Below are 18,019 nucleotides of genomic sequence, written 5' to 3'. Positions count from 1 at the left end.
AAGTGCAACCAATCTCATGTTAAGCACTGTCTTTTTATAATCCAAGTTAAGTTAGGCTGGCTATGCTTAAGTAGATCCAATTTGAGTTCCTGATGGTAGTGTTTGGTGAGCATTACAGGGATGTTTCTTAGAATTTCTGCGTTCCAGATAATGAAGTTTGTGCCCGCGTGACATATGAAACACAGATGAACCTTATGGGACAATTTGACCTAAATTAACTCCGACTGATTCAAACGGTATACTGGTTACTTACTGTTAGTTAATTTAACTTTGGGCAGCCTAACGCACACAAAGAAGCAAAAAGACTCATTAGATGAATGAGGCTAGGTCAAAGGTTGCAAATAATATTATCTATCAGAAAATCAAAGTGGGATTTTCCGTAAAAAATGAAGCATGGTAGAGCATACGCTGGTGTCTCTATATTTAGTGGTGGAATGGGAGCCAGCTCTGCTGTTCCGTCCAGGATTAATGAGAAGGAAACAAGCATCTGGAGGATCCCCAGTATACAGGCCTAACGGAAAATAATGACTATCTCACATCATGTGATGCCAAAGACAGGGAATGTTTAGAGTAATCCCATTCCCTACTCTGAAAATGTCAGAGTTTCTAAAACTTAGAAGCACTAATACTATATCTCCGTAGACAAGAGTGACAAATTCTCACCATGCATTGAAAGGTAGATCTGATCTCCAAAATGTCCGACTTCACTCGCAAAGACTATCCTTGTTTCTGAACTTGAGCTGCTTTGCACCATGTAGTGCATTCATCCTAAAAGTAGGCTATCTCATTTCATTTTCAGAAGATGGTTTCTCAATAGTTGAAGAAGGCTTCACTTGTAAGTTAGAATAAAACTCATTGTTTGCTGTCTGCACATTTTTTCTTGTAAAATTCCTTGTGGCCTCTGTGGCTGGATCATTCTCTCAACCGATCACTCAAGAGCCCTTCAGGAAATGTCAAAATGAGGTGTATTGTGACTAAACAATAGTATTTGACAACTTCTGCAGTAATTTAGAAATACTTTTCAAAAACATTTTTACCTCATCCACACAAAATCGTAGCAAAATAAATCATAACCATAAACCTTATCACTCACGTTAGAAAACATATCAAGTGCTGAAAAAGAGACAGTGCAAATGAGGATTATATAAAACAGACATATGGAAGTTAAAAAAACTTCACACACACACACACGGTAACATACAATACTTTATGAAAACATTCAAAATATTGCTAAAATATTATAAGCACTTACCCTGGTCACATTATAAGACAAACAAATCCAACTTTGCAACACTATTCATTTTCAAACGGCCCGCCCCGTGAGAATATGTTGTAACATTCTATGGGCGACATGGTCTGCCTGCACATGAATGTCTTCTCTGCTGCAGTTCTAATCCTAAATCTAAAAACACCAGTTTAAGTCCCTTCACTAACAGTAGCCCATAATCTGGAAAAAGGTAAAAGAAGTAGACAAGTCTAGAATATCCCATCAGAACTGAGTATGTGTAATACATATCCTTTCTGTTCAGTTTACTTGTAAAAGCACCTAGAAGTAAGTCTCCCAGTGTACAGAATATTTATAAATCTTGCAATGCACAAAGAAGGGAATAAGAGAGCTATTTTTCCTAAAATGTCAATGGTTCACCTAATCAATAATCCGGCACCTTCAATCTCCTGGTGGAACATCCTCATCTTGTGTATTATTCCAAAAGCAATAAGCAGAGAGGGACACTTTTTTTTAGGTAAAAACCTACCAGACAGTTAGCTGTCTTCTTGTGAGAATTCTGAAAGCTTCCTTTGAAATACCTTTTGGCCATGGCTTACCATTGGCTTTGTGGTTTCTAACACACAGTTATATGCATTCTGTTTCCTGGCTTTATTTATTTTAGGCTGTCCATCTTGAGTTCATCCCTACCGTTGCGCATGGTCTGTTTACTATATTCTTCCACAAACGTGCTCCCTGTAAACAGGCCTTTAAATCTTGTTCTTATCTTGTCACATTTGCTGTGCATTGAAAGACTGGTCAAATGTTAGGCTCTGTCATCCAAGAGAGCTTGGTGTTTACCTTTCTTTCTCTTACTTCAAAGTGAGAGAACATATGTGACAATCTTGCTGTGAAAGGAAAAGCTTTTTTCTAGCCAGCAAAGTTTAGATGTCTGTAAATGAACTGCACTGATATTTCAAAATATATCACAATTAGTTAAGTACAGATGAAGCACATTTTTTGTAATGGTGAAGTGTGGTGGAAACAAATATTTGAATACAATCAAAACACATCAATACACAATGATGAAATTTCCACACATTATAATTTGTGTGCAGTGAAACTATGTCTATGCAAATGTAATGGCCATTTCAATTGAACATGTGTTGTCAACAGTGCGCTACCACACCATGCGTACTCCACTCTTTACCCCCGAACTTAATGCACCACCACTCTGTTCTACAGCACTCTGCTCCACTCTGACACTACACTCTCCTTCACTCCACGACTCTCCACTCAGACATGCCATTCCAGTCCACTTTAACACAATTGATGACATGCCACTATGCTACTCTAAGCCAGTCCACAACATGCCACTCTTCTGTGCCCCTCCACTTAACTCCAGTCTACCCTACTCCCAACCTGCCCCACTAAATGTACCTCCATCTACCCTACTCCTCTGCAATCCTCCCAACGCCACTACAATCTACTTCGCTTAATTCCACTCCAATGTACCCCACTTCACTTCAATGTACCACACTCCACTTGAATCTACCACACTGTACTCCAATCTAAACAAATACTCCAGTCTATTCCACTCCACTCCGATATACCCCACTTCTGTCTGCCTCAGTCTACCTGACCCCACTCCAATGTAGCCCACTGCAATTCCTTCTGCCCCAGCCTATTCCACTCCACCGCAGTCTACCCCACTCCACTGCAATCCAATCTACCCCACTTCTAGACCACTCAATTCTAATCTACCCCACTCCACCTCAGTGTACCCTAATCCACACCAATCTACTTCAATCCAATCTACCACACCCCACTCCAATCTATCCCCACACTACGCTACCCTAATGTACTTCGCCCTACTCTACCCCAATCTACCCTGCTCAAACCCAATCTGCCAAACTCCATCCCATCTACTCCAGTCTAGCCCCACTCCAACCTAGCCCCACTCCAATCTACCCCACTCCCCTCTACCTCATGCCGATCTACTTCACTCCAGTCTATCCCTCTCCAGTCTACTTCACTCCAGCCCATTCTAGCCCATTCCACCCCAATTAACCTGACTCTACCCAGTCTACCCGACTACACTCCAATATATCCCAGTGTACACCACTACAATCTACTCCACTCTAATCTACCCAAATCCAACCTAATCTAACCTACTCCACTACTGTCTACCTCACTTCACTCAAATCTACTCTACTCTGCTCTACCTCAGTTCACGCTACTCAGCCCCACAACTGCAGTCTACACACTCCACTCTACCCCAGTCTACCCCACTCCACACCAGTCTACCCAACTCCACTCCAGACTACTCCAAACTACCCACTCCACTCCGGTCTGCCCCACTTCATTTCATTCTATCCCACTCCAGTCTGCGCCAATCTACCGGACTGCACTCTACCCCACCCCACTCCACTCTAACGCACTCCACTCTAGCCCACTCCACCAACCTCTCTTATCCGCCCCCCCCCACCCCCAAAATTCCACATGCCACTGACTTTTAGCCATGCTGAAGAGCAGACACACTGGTGTTCAACATGGCTAAAACACACTAGAGACAATAGCTCTCACATAGACGAGACCTGTTGGCTTTACCAATGCTTGTGGTAGGTATATTGTTGGGGACTTTCAAGGATGACTGTAGGTCTAGTAAATTGAAGTAGAAACTCATGAGTTACTCTTGTAAGAGTCTCTGCACTGCCCGCCACCACTAATTCCTGCAGAGTCTCTTTGTATGGGGCAGGCCTAGGGATTACTTAAATATATAACTATAGAAACAAAGGTATCAAGGGTGTAAGGTACCATCATACACCACAAGAGTAGAGTAGATTTGTTTTCCATTTGATAGGTAAACATCACAATTGACAACTGATGTGATAAAGATGGCCTACTCTTCTGTAGAGTTAATTACTTGACCTGTGTTGTACAATATCTTTCTGTACATAGCAATACGTTTGGAAGGCGTAAGGCCATGTTTAACAAAGAGTGAACATTTCCTATTGTGTCATATTGCCAAATAATGGGAAGTCTTGTGATTCCTCTTGAACTACTGCTTCTATGTCATTTGGGGAAAAATAACAAGTTTAAAGGGCATGGTGTCAAAAATGTAGCCTTGTCTCAAACCATGGTTGCCTTCTTTTTGATTTTGGAAAACATAAAACTCTGACTGTGTGTGCTAAATATATCATACATCTTTGCTAATAGGATAAAACCATCATTTGATAGAAAATTAATTTATTCAATTTACATACACTGTTTAAAGAGACACATTTCACCAATTCCATTGTCATTATTTTAATCACAAGAGACGCAGACAACAAGCATTCCTCATTTCTATAAAAGTGAAGTGAAGATGTCCACAGGCAGCAGTAAGTGCTAAGTGGTGGAGGCAAGACTCTCTGAGACAGAATGTCTTATAGCTCGAATATAGAAAGATTGAAAAGTACATAGGTAATAGATGAATTCAAACATTGTTTTAGAAAATATATTTATTTTTTGCAGTCTAATGGTTTTGAGATCAGTCCAGTATTTTAAAAGTTGGCAAGTATGGGCTTGAAGTGTTCTGGGTTTGTCTTCCATACACTTGTCCTATTTTGGAGTCCTCCAAAGGTATTCATTCCTTGTTTGTAGTCCACTTCTGGTGCACATTCTGGGAAATTAAGAGTTATTTGAGGCCCTGGAAATTGGTGTCTAGGAAAGTGACCTTTTTGGATGGTCACCCCACACTATTAGCTCTAGATGCAGTTGGTTATGACTCTGAAAGTGCACCGGAGCCTGCTAACCAGGCCCAAATGCCAGTGCTCTCTGCCTAAATTGCCAACTCTGAATTGGTATCCCCAATTGGCAAGTACATCAACCACTTATAAATCCCTAGTAATTGGTACCAGTGGTACCTGGTGCATGGGTGTTAAAGGGGTCACCATGGCATGCGCAACTGTTTGTGCCACCCTTTGTGTTTTGTGCCACCCTCAGTCACCCAGTAAACTACTGACAGCAGGCCTTATTTTACAGACTGCAGGAGCAGTGCAGACTGCTCGAACTTGACTGTGTCCACACCATGGGGGTTATTCCAACTTTGGAGGAGGTGGTAATCCGTCCCAAATGTGACGGATTTACCACCAGCCGTATTACGAGTTCCATAGGATATAATGGACTTGTAATACGGCTGGTGGTATATCCGTCACTTTACCGTCACTTTTGGGACGGATTACCACTTCCTCCAAAGTTGGAATAACCCCCCATGTGTGGCACATCCTTAGCACTATCTTTAATATATGTCAGTCACCCAAAGGCCTCCTGAGCCCAGGAGGCAGAGTGCATTATATTAATGATGTGGGCATATAAGAGTAAGCTTATATGTCTTATAGTGGCCTTTTCCATTAAAGGCTACTTTAGGAGAACAACGGTCCATAGGATAACATGGGCTGGCACCTGAGCAAACCTGACTATGGTACCACCGAAATGTGTCATGTTTGGTATCAAACAACATGCCTTCTCACCTTGACACAAATCTTGTGTCAAGGGTGATTTGGCATGGGCCCAGAAAGCAACCATAGATATTGCCCACAGAGCTACTCCAGTTTTCCCTTGCGCTGGCTGCCAGCCCACAGCTACTGTCACCAAGACAGGATTCTGACCACCGGGCAGAGGTGCAAACACTCCCAGGAATTAGGACAATGGCCTCGACAGTAAGGTCATACCTCCTTCCCTCCCAGGAAGTCTAGTAAAGTGGCAAATCTAGGCGGTGAGCTTCAAAGGGCACACTGCCTCTGATATGCAAGCAGGCTTGGTTAGAAATTTACTCCTGACAAGGGCAGAAGTAGACATTTTAGATTTTTACATGAGCAAATTTATACATGCATTTTAGCCCGTGCTAAAATATAGTCCACAAATATTTTCTAGAAGTATGATTTACTGGTCTACTTCGTGTAAATTCTTGTGAATTCATGAAATCCACTAATTCGAAGACATATACTGTGGGTGTACTTTGTTGACTTTCTTTATAAATTGGGCCCCTAATTAGGTCTGGCATCAACCAAAACATTTTGTTTTTATTACAATTTTATTTCTCTCTCTCTATCTACTGGCTGGCTTTACTGTGAGTGATACCATTCTGCTCTTCTACAAGGAGCATATTGGCACACTTTGTGGTTTTGCTCAGGAACATTTGTGGCAATGTGTGCTTTTTGAAACCAAAAATCCTTTTTTGCTTTTTGCCAATGTTTGTTACAACGGTGAGAGTCTGGCAGCTCCCACAACAATAAAGTGTTACAAAAGCCATGTCAAAACAAGACACACATTGACAAAACCAAAAGACTGACAACCAATGTTGGACCAGTTGGCTTTGCCAGTTCTTGTTTATTTCAATATTTCCCATAATCTTGTTAAAAATGGTTACACTGATTTTCATTAATGAATATTTTTTGGAAACGCTAGCATTCATCAACACAATTTACTAAATGATGCTTCAAAGAAATAGTATCTAAAATTTCACAGTAATATAGCAAAACCTTTTTTCCTAATTGTTTTTTTCTGAACATTTTATATTGAGAGCAAAGAATCATCAGTCTTGTTTACAAGCATCTACAAACATTTTCATTTATTGTTAAACTTTTCAAAGATGGGTGTATGTGACCTTACAACGTTTATTTTGAGCACTCACCCAAATAATAAATGCTTTGCGCTCTTGAACCATTAATACTAGTTTGAGCAGCATTAACACATTGACAAAAATATTACCTCAAATGCAGACATTTCCCTTACCTGTAAACTGGCAGCCAGATGGTTTGTGCTGCAGGGTGTTCGGTCTACTTGTCCCAAGGACAAATAAACATGAAAACCTGTTGTTCTTGTTCCGAAACAATATATTCTGGATGTTAGGCTATAGGAATTTCACACCCCTGAGTCACCACATATATGGTTCTTTGATGGGTTATAGATTGCAGTGTTCCCTCAGGTGCTTCTGAGTTCTTGATTCTAGTGCTGTCTACGTTTTTCAACTTAACTAAACTAATGCTTTTTTCTGGGGTCCTGTGTGTGCCAGTGCTGGTGAATAATCTCCTTAAATTGATTGGTACTTGGACAAAAGGTGGAAATGTAGATGATGTTATGTATTTCTTTATTAACTCTTTTTTTCAGTAAAGATTCTCCTGATGTGAACCAGGCTCTTTTGCTAGATTTTTAAATACATTTTGGATAACCTTTGCTCATTAGATTCTCTAGCACGTGGGTGGCACACTAAATGTAAACATTTTTCATAGTGAATTTGCAGCGGCTTCTAACGATTTGTCCATATGGGAGAGTCTTTGAAGCTTCTTGGATGGAAACTGTCATATTTCAATGTACTGTTATATGTTTTCTTTCTTTAAATAGAGGTGCAATAAGATGTTATAAAGTTACTATTCATTTATTTGGGACAAATGCCACACAAATGTATTTCATTATGGCTGTGGGTCAAATTCAACTTGATATCCTCATATTGATGTTGACCGGTTAGCAAATGGTGTGGCTGGAGATCTGCATTTGAGAATGCATGTGAGACATTTTCATTTCATTTAGGACACTAACTCAGGATGATCTCCAATAAGGCTGTTGGCTACTACTGACCAAAAGGCATCTGAATCTCCGTGAACACTTACTCCATTACAAGCTTCTTAATAAGCAAGACGTTGCTCTGCTGATGAAAAACAATGCCGTGGCTTAGCAGCAGGCCATAGTTTTCTATAGTTGTTGGACCCTGATTGATATCTGTTATCATTACATCTGCTGTAACTGATTCTGTAAGTCTCTATATTGTCTCAATAGTCTCTGTCCAACAATGAATTGGGTGAATCTGGCTGCATTTTAATAGATCTAAAAAGTTCTTCCCCAAATCCAGTCTGGCCACAGCCTTCAGAATAAGTCCTTCACTTGCCGCGCTCTATTGGTTAAATTCTACTCCTGTCACTCATTTGCACTCCCCATAAACTTTAGATTCAGGAAGGTGCTCTAGAAATCAGAGCTTGCATTGCATTTATTGTGATTGATTTCTTCATTGGAATATGAGCCAAGGAGCTACAAAAACTAGTGTACACAACAGAATAAATAACCTATACATGTATTTATTTACAGGTGTCACAACAGCTGGCCTTGCTGTGCCATTAAACATCAAAGGAGAAGGTAACAAGTATCAAAAGGATCCTCAGGACAAAGATCAAAGGGAATACAGCGATTATCTCGCCTCAGGTCAGGCCGAAAAAGGTTAATGTTTGAGGCATTTTGGGCCTTAGTCCTTCCTGTCCCCTACAGTGAAAATACCAGAGAAGTACAAATGTTATATCGAAGGTACTGAAATCATAGGGTTAACTTGAGATTCTTTATGCAAATCATGACTATGGGCCTGATTCGGAAAAGCAGATTTTGAATTTTGTGTAAGTTTACGATTGTTTGCTATTCACAAAGGTATTTTACTATTAGTATACTTATGACTTCACAGTCTCCACACAGAAAAAGAAAACGACAGTCCTTACTCTTTATGTGTGGAGACTCCACAGTCATTAAGATACTACTAGTAAAAAAAAAAACTAGTGAATATCAAATAATAGTAAACTTACACACAAGTGTAAGTTCCCCTTTGAAAATCAGGCCCTGTGTGTATAACGGTGATCACATTTCCAAAACCTTAATATTCAATCTCATACTAAGGCTTTCAGAGTTCCTGAAATTGGGTTGCTCTGAAAAAGCCTCCAAAGCGAAAAAATGATACCTTATTTTCGTAACGTTGTCCCCCAAAGGCAGTCTTCTAGCTGCAGTCCTCAAAATCAATAAACACGTCACTAGCATTTCAAGAAAAAAAAATATTGTGCGCACTTGTAGAAAAGGCACACAGATGCTCTTGGTTGTCTTCAGTGTTTGAGTAAGTACGTAAGCATTTACTCCTAGTCTGTCAGGAAACCCAGGGGGTAAGTGTAATCAGAAGGGAGGTAGAAACAATCTGGATCCAGGGAAACTACATGGCTTACACTTAAGGCTTTAAGGGTCAGATGTATCAAAGAGTTTTACTCATTCTGTGTCAATGGGAAAATGCTATGGTACATATGGCCCCTAGTTTTAATGTATTTATTTTATTCCATTTCCGTCTGTAATTACCTGTATTTGTACTGTTGATGTTAGTATTTACATATATTTACTTATTTTTGACGGTAAAAAAAATTCAAGCTGCAACTGAATATTTCCACGTTTATTTAACTGATAAATGTGCATTTGTAATGTGATATCTAAAGGATTTCTGTGCATTGCCTACCTATAGACAATTAAAATAAAACCATCCATTCCTCTGAAAACCAATAGCATTGTAGTACCAGCATATGTTCAAGTATCCAGCTGTTTAAGCTTATGAAATCCCATCCTGTTTTTATCTCTCTTGTCAGTATGCACGGCCGTAACCCTAGGAGTGACCAATAGCATAGAAGAACATGAAAATGACAACCTTATTTCCCAATTTTCCTATGTTTAAAAATAAGTACATGCAAAAACAACAGATGGACGGAATGCAGAACAAATCAGACATTCACCCCCAGTCACAGATCTGGGTTTAATCCATCAGTTTTTTTGCTTGCCTTGCCATTCCAGTTTGGACCCAGCCATATGCAAATCAGTCTTGACCTTGTTCCCCATGGGAACAGTCCAGCTCGAACTGCCAGGCCAGGTCTTACCTGGACCAGAAACAAGCATCGTGGGACCGGTAAAAACAGAAAACTGGGAGATCTTTTTTTTTTTTACAATACATGCTGCCAAGCCATAGTAATCACTCAGTTTGATGCTGCATGGCACACGTAAGGGCCACACTTATGAAGATAGAGTGCACTCTACATTTAGTTACCAGTTGAAATAGTAGTTTACAGAACCACATTCAGTATGTAATTTGACTGTTGCAAGTAGATCGAGATACTTATTCTAAATAGTGAATGCACATGCTCAAGCTCCCGGGGAACAGCATTCTCATGTACTAAATGTGCAGTAAACAAAAACATTCAGCACACATCCACACCACTACCCCCATGCAGTGCTTTAGAAAACAATTGCTTCTCTAAAATCGATGCACAAGCAGATAGTACTTATAGCAACATTTCAATAAGGAACAGCCATAGTATTTCCGGCAAACAACCTTGAATGTAAGCACTAAATGAAATATGATGAGATCGGGAAAAACAAAGTTGGCACCCTCAAGCTTAATGTTCATTGTAATCGATCATACAATGTCTCTTTATAATAACAGGACCCCCGTTCATCGACGTGAACACTTCAGTGAAGATTAACAGGAGACAAAAGGGATACTCATGCTATCAACAAGAGGCAAATAGAACAACGAGCAGTGATGTTTTTCCATCAGGTATGTGCAGCTGTTAGCAGTTTTGCTGTATACAGGGGCACTACTCTGTGGCAGGAGTGTTTTGAGTTATCCTTTCAAAGCGAATTAGACAATGCTTTACCAATCCTCACCCCTCTCAGTGAGACACTGGCTGTATATATAACAATCATGTCTTCTGTACCGTCTTGTCTGCAGACTGTTATCCTGCTGTCTACCCGGAAATTCTACTTCCTATCCAAGATGAGCAAGCAATACCTTTTAACAATTGTCCAGGCTCAGATGGATCAGAAATCCATAACCGCTTGCCCAAAGGTGAGTTTGGTGTTTGTGATGTTAAGAAAGTGTATGTTATTGGCCAGTCTCATTAGAATGTCGATAATATAAGGGGTTTCAAACCATCTTTTGAAGGAGAATGTATAGTTCGACATGCCATGCTTTCCTAGAATATGATCTGTAAGACAGGCTCTGGGTTAGAGGCCCAATGCCATTCTCACCCCGCCTCCAGATTGAGCTTTAGTTTTAGTTTGAGCTTTAGTTGTACCTGGAGATGTAGGCTACATTCTTCATGCAAAAGGCTATTGTGAAGTGCATGGGACGGTAAGCCTTGTGTAACAAAAGTCAGGCACTTGTTGTACTGAAGAAGCCTAGCCAGAGATGTAACACACCTTCTTTGAAGACCCTACAGTTCTAATGGCAGAAGATAGTGATCTGAATCAACAATTTATTTTGAGTGAAGAAACATAGCAGATGTGGAGCTGAACAGACTTAATATGTTGTGCAATTTTGTAAAGTGTACATTTCACTAATTTGAATGGCATTTCGATGCTAGTGAGTATCTCACTGTTCAGTGTGTTTTCTGCTGCTCATGGGTCATTACATTGTGAGGAAATACACAAATATACTTCAGACCTATGTGGCTGTGATCAGTGGGTCTGGGGTTGCATTTGGAGTGTACATGTCTTCTTTCCCTGTTTATAAATCTAGCTTCCAGTAAATTCCCTGTTCTCTTGATAGTGTATTCCATGGGACTCACAAACGTTTTCCCAAGGCCAAAAAGTATAGTCTGTGGTATGACTGATGGCCGTATTGATGCCAGCAGGGTGTGGGCATTAGAAGGTGAGCATAAGGGGAAGTGAAGCATGTACATAGTGTGCACAGTGGGTCATACAGTTACATTTAGGGTTTCATTCTATGATGCTGTAAGGAAATGCCTCCTTGGCATGGTTTCCCCCTGACTTTGTTCCTTTTGTTGATGCCAGTTATGATTGAAAATGTGCTGGGACCCTGCTAACCAGACCCCAGCACCAGTGTTCTTTCCCTGAACTGTACCTTTGTTCCCACAATTGGCACAGCCCTGGCACCAAGATAAGTCCCTTGTAAATGGTACCCCTGGTACCCAGAGCCCTGATGCCAGGGAAGGTCTCTAAGGGCTGCAGCATTTCTTATGCCACCCTGGGGACCCCTCACTCATCACATGCACACTGTCTCACAGCTTCTGTGTGCTGGTGGGGACAAAATGACTAAGTCAACATGGCACTCCCCTCAGAGTGCCATGCCCACCTCACAGTGCCTGTGGTATGGGTAAATCACTCCTCTAGCAGGCCTTACAGCCCTAATGCAGGGTGCATTATATCACAGGTGAGGGCATATGTGCATGAGCACTATGCCCCTACAGTGTCTAAGCAAAACCTTAGACATTGTAAGTGCAGGGTGGCCATAAAGAGTATATGGTCTGGGAGTTTGTCAAACACGAACTCCACAGTTCCATGGCAGCTTTACTGAAATCTGGGAAGTTTGGTATCGAAATTGTCAGCACAATAAATGCACACTGATGCCAGTGTGAGATGTATTGTAAAATGCACCCAGAGGGCATCTTAGAGGTGTCCCCTGAATACCAGTCCGACTCCTAGTGCTAGGCTGACCAGTTTCTGCCAGCCTGCCACAACCAGACAAGTTTCTACCCACATGGGGAGAGTGCCTTTTTCACTCTGTTGCCAGGAACAAAGCCTGTACTGGGTGGAGGTGCTTCTCACCTCCCCCTGCAGGAACTGTAACACCTGGCGGTGAGCCTCAAAAGCTCATGCCTCTTGTTACAGCACCCTAGGGCATCCCAGCTAGTGGAGATGCCCGCTCCTCTGGCCACTGCCCCCACTTTTGGTGGCAAGGCTGGAGGAGATACTGAGAAAAACAAGGAGGAGTCACCCACCAGTCAGGACAGCCTCTAAGGTGTCCTGAGCTGAGGTGACCCCTGCCTTTAGAAATCCTCCATGTTGAGATTGGAGGATTCCCCCAATAGGATTAGGGATGTGCCCCCCTCCCCTCAGGGAGGAGGCACAAAGAGGGTGTAGCCACCCTCCAGGACAGTAGCCATTGGCTACTGCCCTCCTGACCTAAACACACCCCTAAATTTAGTATTTAGGGGCAGACCAGAACCCAGGAAATCAGATTCCTGCAACCTACACAAAGAAGGACTGCTGACCTGAAAGCCCTGCAGAGACGACGGAGACGACAAGTGACTTGGCCCCAGCCCTACCGGCCTGTCTTCAGACTCAAAGAACCTGCACAGCGACGCTTCCGACAGGGACCAGCGACCCTGAACCGAAGGACCAAGAAACTCCAGAGAACAGTGGCACTGTTCACCTACAGCAACATTTTTGCAACTTTTAAAGAACTCACTCTTCCCACCGGAAGCGTGAGACTTCACACTCTGCACCCGACACCCCCGGCTCGAGCTTCAGAGAACCAACACTCAGAGAGGACTCCCAGGTGACTGCGACCTCGTGAGTAGCCTGAGACGACCCCCCTGCAACCCCACAGAGACGTCTGCAGAGAGGATCCAGAGGCTCCCCCTGACTGCGACTGCCTGGTAACAAGACCCAGATGCCTGGACAAAGCACTGCATCCGCAGCCCCCAGGACCGGAAGGAACCAACTTCCAGTGCAGGTATGACCATCAGGCGACCCTTTGCCTAGCCCAGTGGTGGCTGGCCCGAGAAGCCCCCCTTGCCCTGCCTGCATCTCCTAAGTGACCCCCTGGTCCCTCCATTGCTTTCTATAGCAAACCCGACGCCAACTTTGCACACTTCTGCCGGCGGCTCCTGTGCCGGTGAGGGTTTGTTTTGTGTGCCTGTTTGTGCCCCCCCCAGTGCTCTACAAAACCCCCCTGGTCTTCTTCCTGAGGATGTGGGTACTTACCTGCCAGCAGACCGGAACCGGAGCCCCCCTGTTCTCCATAGGTGCCCATGTGTTTTGGGCCCTCCTTTGACCTCTGCACCTAACCGGCCCTGTGTTGCTGGTGCGGTGACTTTGGGGTTGCCTTGAACACCCAACAGTGGGCTGCCTATGCCCAGGAGGATGAACTTGTAAATGCTTTACTTACCTCAGAAACTTCACCATACTTACCTCCCCCAGGAACTGTTGATTTCTGCACTGTGTCCACTTTTAAAATAGCTTATTGCCATTTTAACCTATACTGTGAATGCTACTGCTCTAATTCAAAGTTCCTTTCTTACCTGTGTGGAGTACCTTGCATTTTATGTATTTACTTCAAATCTTTAATCTTGTGGTTCTAAAAATAAATTAAGAAAATATATTTTTCTACATAAAAATCATTGGCCTGGAGTTAAGTCTTTGAGTGTGTGTTCCTCATTTATTGCCTGTGTGTGTAAACAAATTCTTAACACTACCATCTAATAAGCCTACTGCTCGACCACACTACCACAAAATAGAACATTAGAATTATCAGATTTTGCCACTATCAACCTCTAAGGGGAACCCTTGGACTCTGTGCGCACTATCTCTCTCTTTGAGATAGTATATACAGAGCCAACTTCCTACAGATGCCCTCTAAATTAAGGTCCTAGTCTCTGGAAGAGCCATTTAAATGATAATTGCCACATATAAGAGCACCCTGATATAGGAGTTCAGTATGTGCGGTGTATAAAAACACATGTTTAATTTAATAAACTGTGTTACATTGTAATAAGAACCTGGGTCACATAGAGGACAACTGACTTGTGTCTTGTGTCACTGATGGGTTGTTGTCAGGGCGGTGAAGGAATTAATGTTTCCAAGTTAATGTTTGAAAACTACCACTGAAAAATGCATTTCGGAGAGCCTTCATCATATTTTTACATGTTTGTGGCAAAATGTCTTTAAGATTTAGGCGTTTGTAAAGACAAGTGGTGCAGGACTCCTTCTTTGATTCTTTTCCTTTTTCTTCACTTAATGTGTAGATAAATACTTACTGGTTTAAATCTTTCTGAATGTTACTCCTAAGTTTAAAATATAAAAGCAGCAGCCCAGAGGCCCACATGTAAAGGTCAGGAGGGCGGCATGCAGCCCCTGACCGTACTTTGGTATCCCTGGTATATTTCCATCTCAGTTATGTGTGCTTTCTCAGTCCTGCTGGTTGGTCATCATTGCTATTTAAAAAAAAAATATTTATTTATTTGCATTTGTACAGAAACCATCAAACAAGTCAAAGTACCGTTCACATACAATGGCCAACCAGCGCAATCTATTAAGAATGCCAGAAGAAGTAGCGACCACGACCATTCAACAGAGTGAATAACAGGATAAAGCAGTTTTCTTCAGGGACGTGGTCGTCCAGTGACATCAGTGAACGAGAAATAGAGCCTAGAAGAATGGAGAGGGGAAATAGGAAGAGCAGAGAGAAAGGGGAAGAAAAAGAAGCAGCGTTGCCTTCCTGACGAAGAAAGGGGGCCCACATCGCAAAACCTCACAAGGAGGACAGTCCCAACAAAGTGTTCTAGAGGAGGTATGGAAGGTTAGTCGTCTCCCTGGGTGCGAGCCACAGGAAACGCCATCAGGGGGTTCCATATATCCTTCGGACGGGAGCTCGCCGGCATCAGTTCCCAATAGGTCGCATGCTGTTCCTGACAGTATGCAGCGTCCTTCAGCCAGTCAGCACACTGGGGTGTCCGCTTCCGGCCCCAACACATCGCCACCATGCGCTTTGCCAGCAGCAGCAGCATTCCCACCAGCCGTCTGGATTCAGAGGGGATCCCCTTCACATATCCCAGGAGCACCACCTCAGGAGTACGCAGCAGCACCAATCCTGTCATCTCATCTAGCGCACACAGCACCTCAAACCAGTATTCACACAGAGCCCCACAATCCCACACCAGGTGCACAAAGTCTGCCTCCGAGGCAGAGCAACTTTCACATCTAGCATCCGCCCTGAGACCCATTCTCTTCAATCAGCTAGGTGTGTAATATAGACGCTGTAAATAATTAAAATGTATAAGGCAAAGCCTGTAATTAGGAGAGAGTTCCCTCATCTGAGCACAACATGTAATGCCACTTTCTGATGGATACAACTACCTGTGGATTCCTCACTTTAAGAATTCTCCCAATGCACCAGCATTGAACGGAAAATCTTCTTTCCAGCTCTCCATGTCGACGAGGATGTCACAATTGCACGGCTCCGCATGCGACTCCGTCTGACGTAACCACGGCAATATGAGGTCCTCGCCGGCGTGCTGACGTCAGTTCCCTTTTTTCTGTGTTAACGGTTAACTCCTAGCTCTAGTTACTGTTTCGAAGGTGTCCTTTTTGTTTCCGGTTACAATGTCTCCTCCTAGAAAGTCGGGGTTTAAACCTTGTCTGGAGTGCAGGGGTCACGTGTCGGTTACGGACCCTCACGATGACTGCCTTTGGTGCCTAAATTCGGAGCATGACGTGGAGGAGTGTGTGTCCTGCCAAAGCATGAATCCGAAGGCGCTGAAGGAGAGAGAAGCCAAACTCTTTCTGGCTATGGCAAAGAAAGGGCACAGAAGTCATCGCAGATCGTCTTCACATACCTCTTCGAAGAAGCATAAGTAGCGGCGCCGACACGACTCTCGGCGTCGTTCGGCTAGAGGTCATTCACCATCCAGGTCTTCATCTAGGCGGCGTTGTGCGACATGGGAGGTTAGTCCTACAGTGACTCCAAAGGCTCAATGCCCTCAGGCTTCTCCGGTGCCATCGGTCTTCGAGGTGGTTGCATCCCAAAAGAGTCCTCGCTTTTCACCTGGGGTGCAGGATTCTGATGCCCAGCCGTCGTAAGTGCCGCAGGAAGATCAGCGGTATTCTGCCTTCCCTGCTCCGGGAGCAGATCCTGCAGCATTTTTTAATGCCATGTTCAACATGTTCAGTGATATGGCCACTGCTGGTGCACCGTCTGGTCCCACAGGTCTTTGTCATTCTCATTGGGCTCTCCGGCCCCTTATAAGTCGGCGCCGTTTATGCTTTTTATCCAGCTGAGGGTGCTGGTTCGGCACCGATAACTTTGCCTCATAGGCCTACGGCGCGGATGACATCACCTTATAGGCCTGTGGCGCCGGTGATGTCGCCTCCTACACAGTCGATGCCGAAGACGGAACCTCAGACGTCCACGGTACCGATGGGATCAGTTCCGGCACCGGATTGTATCGTAGTGTGTCTCCTTCTTCTCCTGGTCCACGTCTATCAGTCCTGAAGCCGATGTCATAGTCGTCGGCTAACTCAATGTCGACACCGAGATTGGAGGCAAGGTTGAGGTCATGGAGAAGAGCACTGAGGCTCTTAGAAGAACAAGAGTACCAAAGACAGCTGCTAGAAGAAGGGGAGATTTTGAGCCCTTGGGGGATTATCAGGGCCTAGACTCAGCCAGTGAGCGGGACACTTCCCCGGAGTGGGATCTTTCATCTCCAGGGGAGTTTACAGAGGAAGCAACCTCTTTCCATTCTGTGGTCAGGAAGGCGGCAAATTTCTTGGGCCTTCCGTTTCCGGCTTCTGAGGTTAAAACAAACATTTTGACCGAGGTCCTGCATTCTTCTTCGGCTTCAGCAGAACCCTTGCTTCCATTTAATGATGCTCTTACGGAGCCTATATTGGAGATTTGGAGGAAGCCTGTGTCATCGCCAGTGTGAACAGATCTGTTGCAAGACGGTATAGGGTGGTTCCTGGAGATCTGGGATTTTTATCAAAGCATCCAACTCCGGAGAGTTTAGTAGTCCAGGCCTCATGTTCGGCACGTTCTGCACCAGGCTCCTTCCCTGTTATTTCTTCGGACAGAGAGTCCCAAGAGAATGGAGCAGTCAGCCAAGAAGACTTTTTTTCATCCTGCAGTATGGCCCTGAAAGCGGCAAATGCTACCTGTGTGTTAGAGAGATATGTACAAGTCCTGATGGACGCAGCTGAAGCTGTAGTTCCAGACTTACCGCAGGATATGCAGGGGCAGCTCGGTGAGCTCCTGTCAGACGCTCAAGCTGCGACTAAGCAGATTATCCAGTCTGGTCTGGATTCTACCGACTCAGTGGCCAGGGCAATGGGTAGCTCAGTCGCTACCAGGAGGCATGCGTGGTTGAGGTCTTCTGGCTTTTCTACAGATGTCCAGACCACTCTATTGGAACTGCCTTTCGATGGAGAATAGCTGTTTGGGGCCAAAGCTGACTCTGCCTTAGAGCG

At 43.7% G+C, this 18,019-nt stretch overlaps 1 protein-coding gene across 4 annotated transcripts in view; it reads left to right on the top strand.

Moving 5' to 3' along the window:
* Positions 1–18,019, top strand: part of LOC138288371 (zinc finger protein 92 homolog) — an 84,162-nt gene that overhangs the window by 45,934 nt on the left and 20,209 nt on the right. For 3 of the 4 annotated variants that reach the window (XM_069229931.1, XM_069229935.1, XM_069229934.1), the window contains exons 4-6: positions 8,330–8,458; positions 10,476–10,589; positions 10,764–10,880. In XM_069229931.1, coding sequence (XP_069086032.1) covers positions 8,330–8,458; positions 10,476–10,589; positions 10,764–10,880 — 360 coding nt within the window. The remainder of the gene's footprint in view (positions 1–8,329; positions 8,459–10,475; positions 10,590–10,763; positions 10,881–18,019) is intronic. The other variant, XM_069229932.1, reaches the window with a different exon arrangement.

This window comes from Pleurodeles waltl, chromosome 4_1 (assembly GCF_031143425.1).
Source record: "Pleurodeles waltl isolate 20211129_DDA chromosome 4_1, aPleWal1.hap1.20221129, whole genome shotgun sequence".
NCBI lineage: Eukaryota > Metazoa > Chordata > Amphibia > Caudata > Salamandridae > Pleurodeles > Pleurodeles waltl.
Note: the sequence above shows the minus strand (reverse complement) of the source record. Positions and strands in the feature narration are given on the sequence as shown.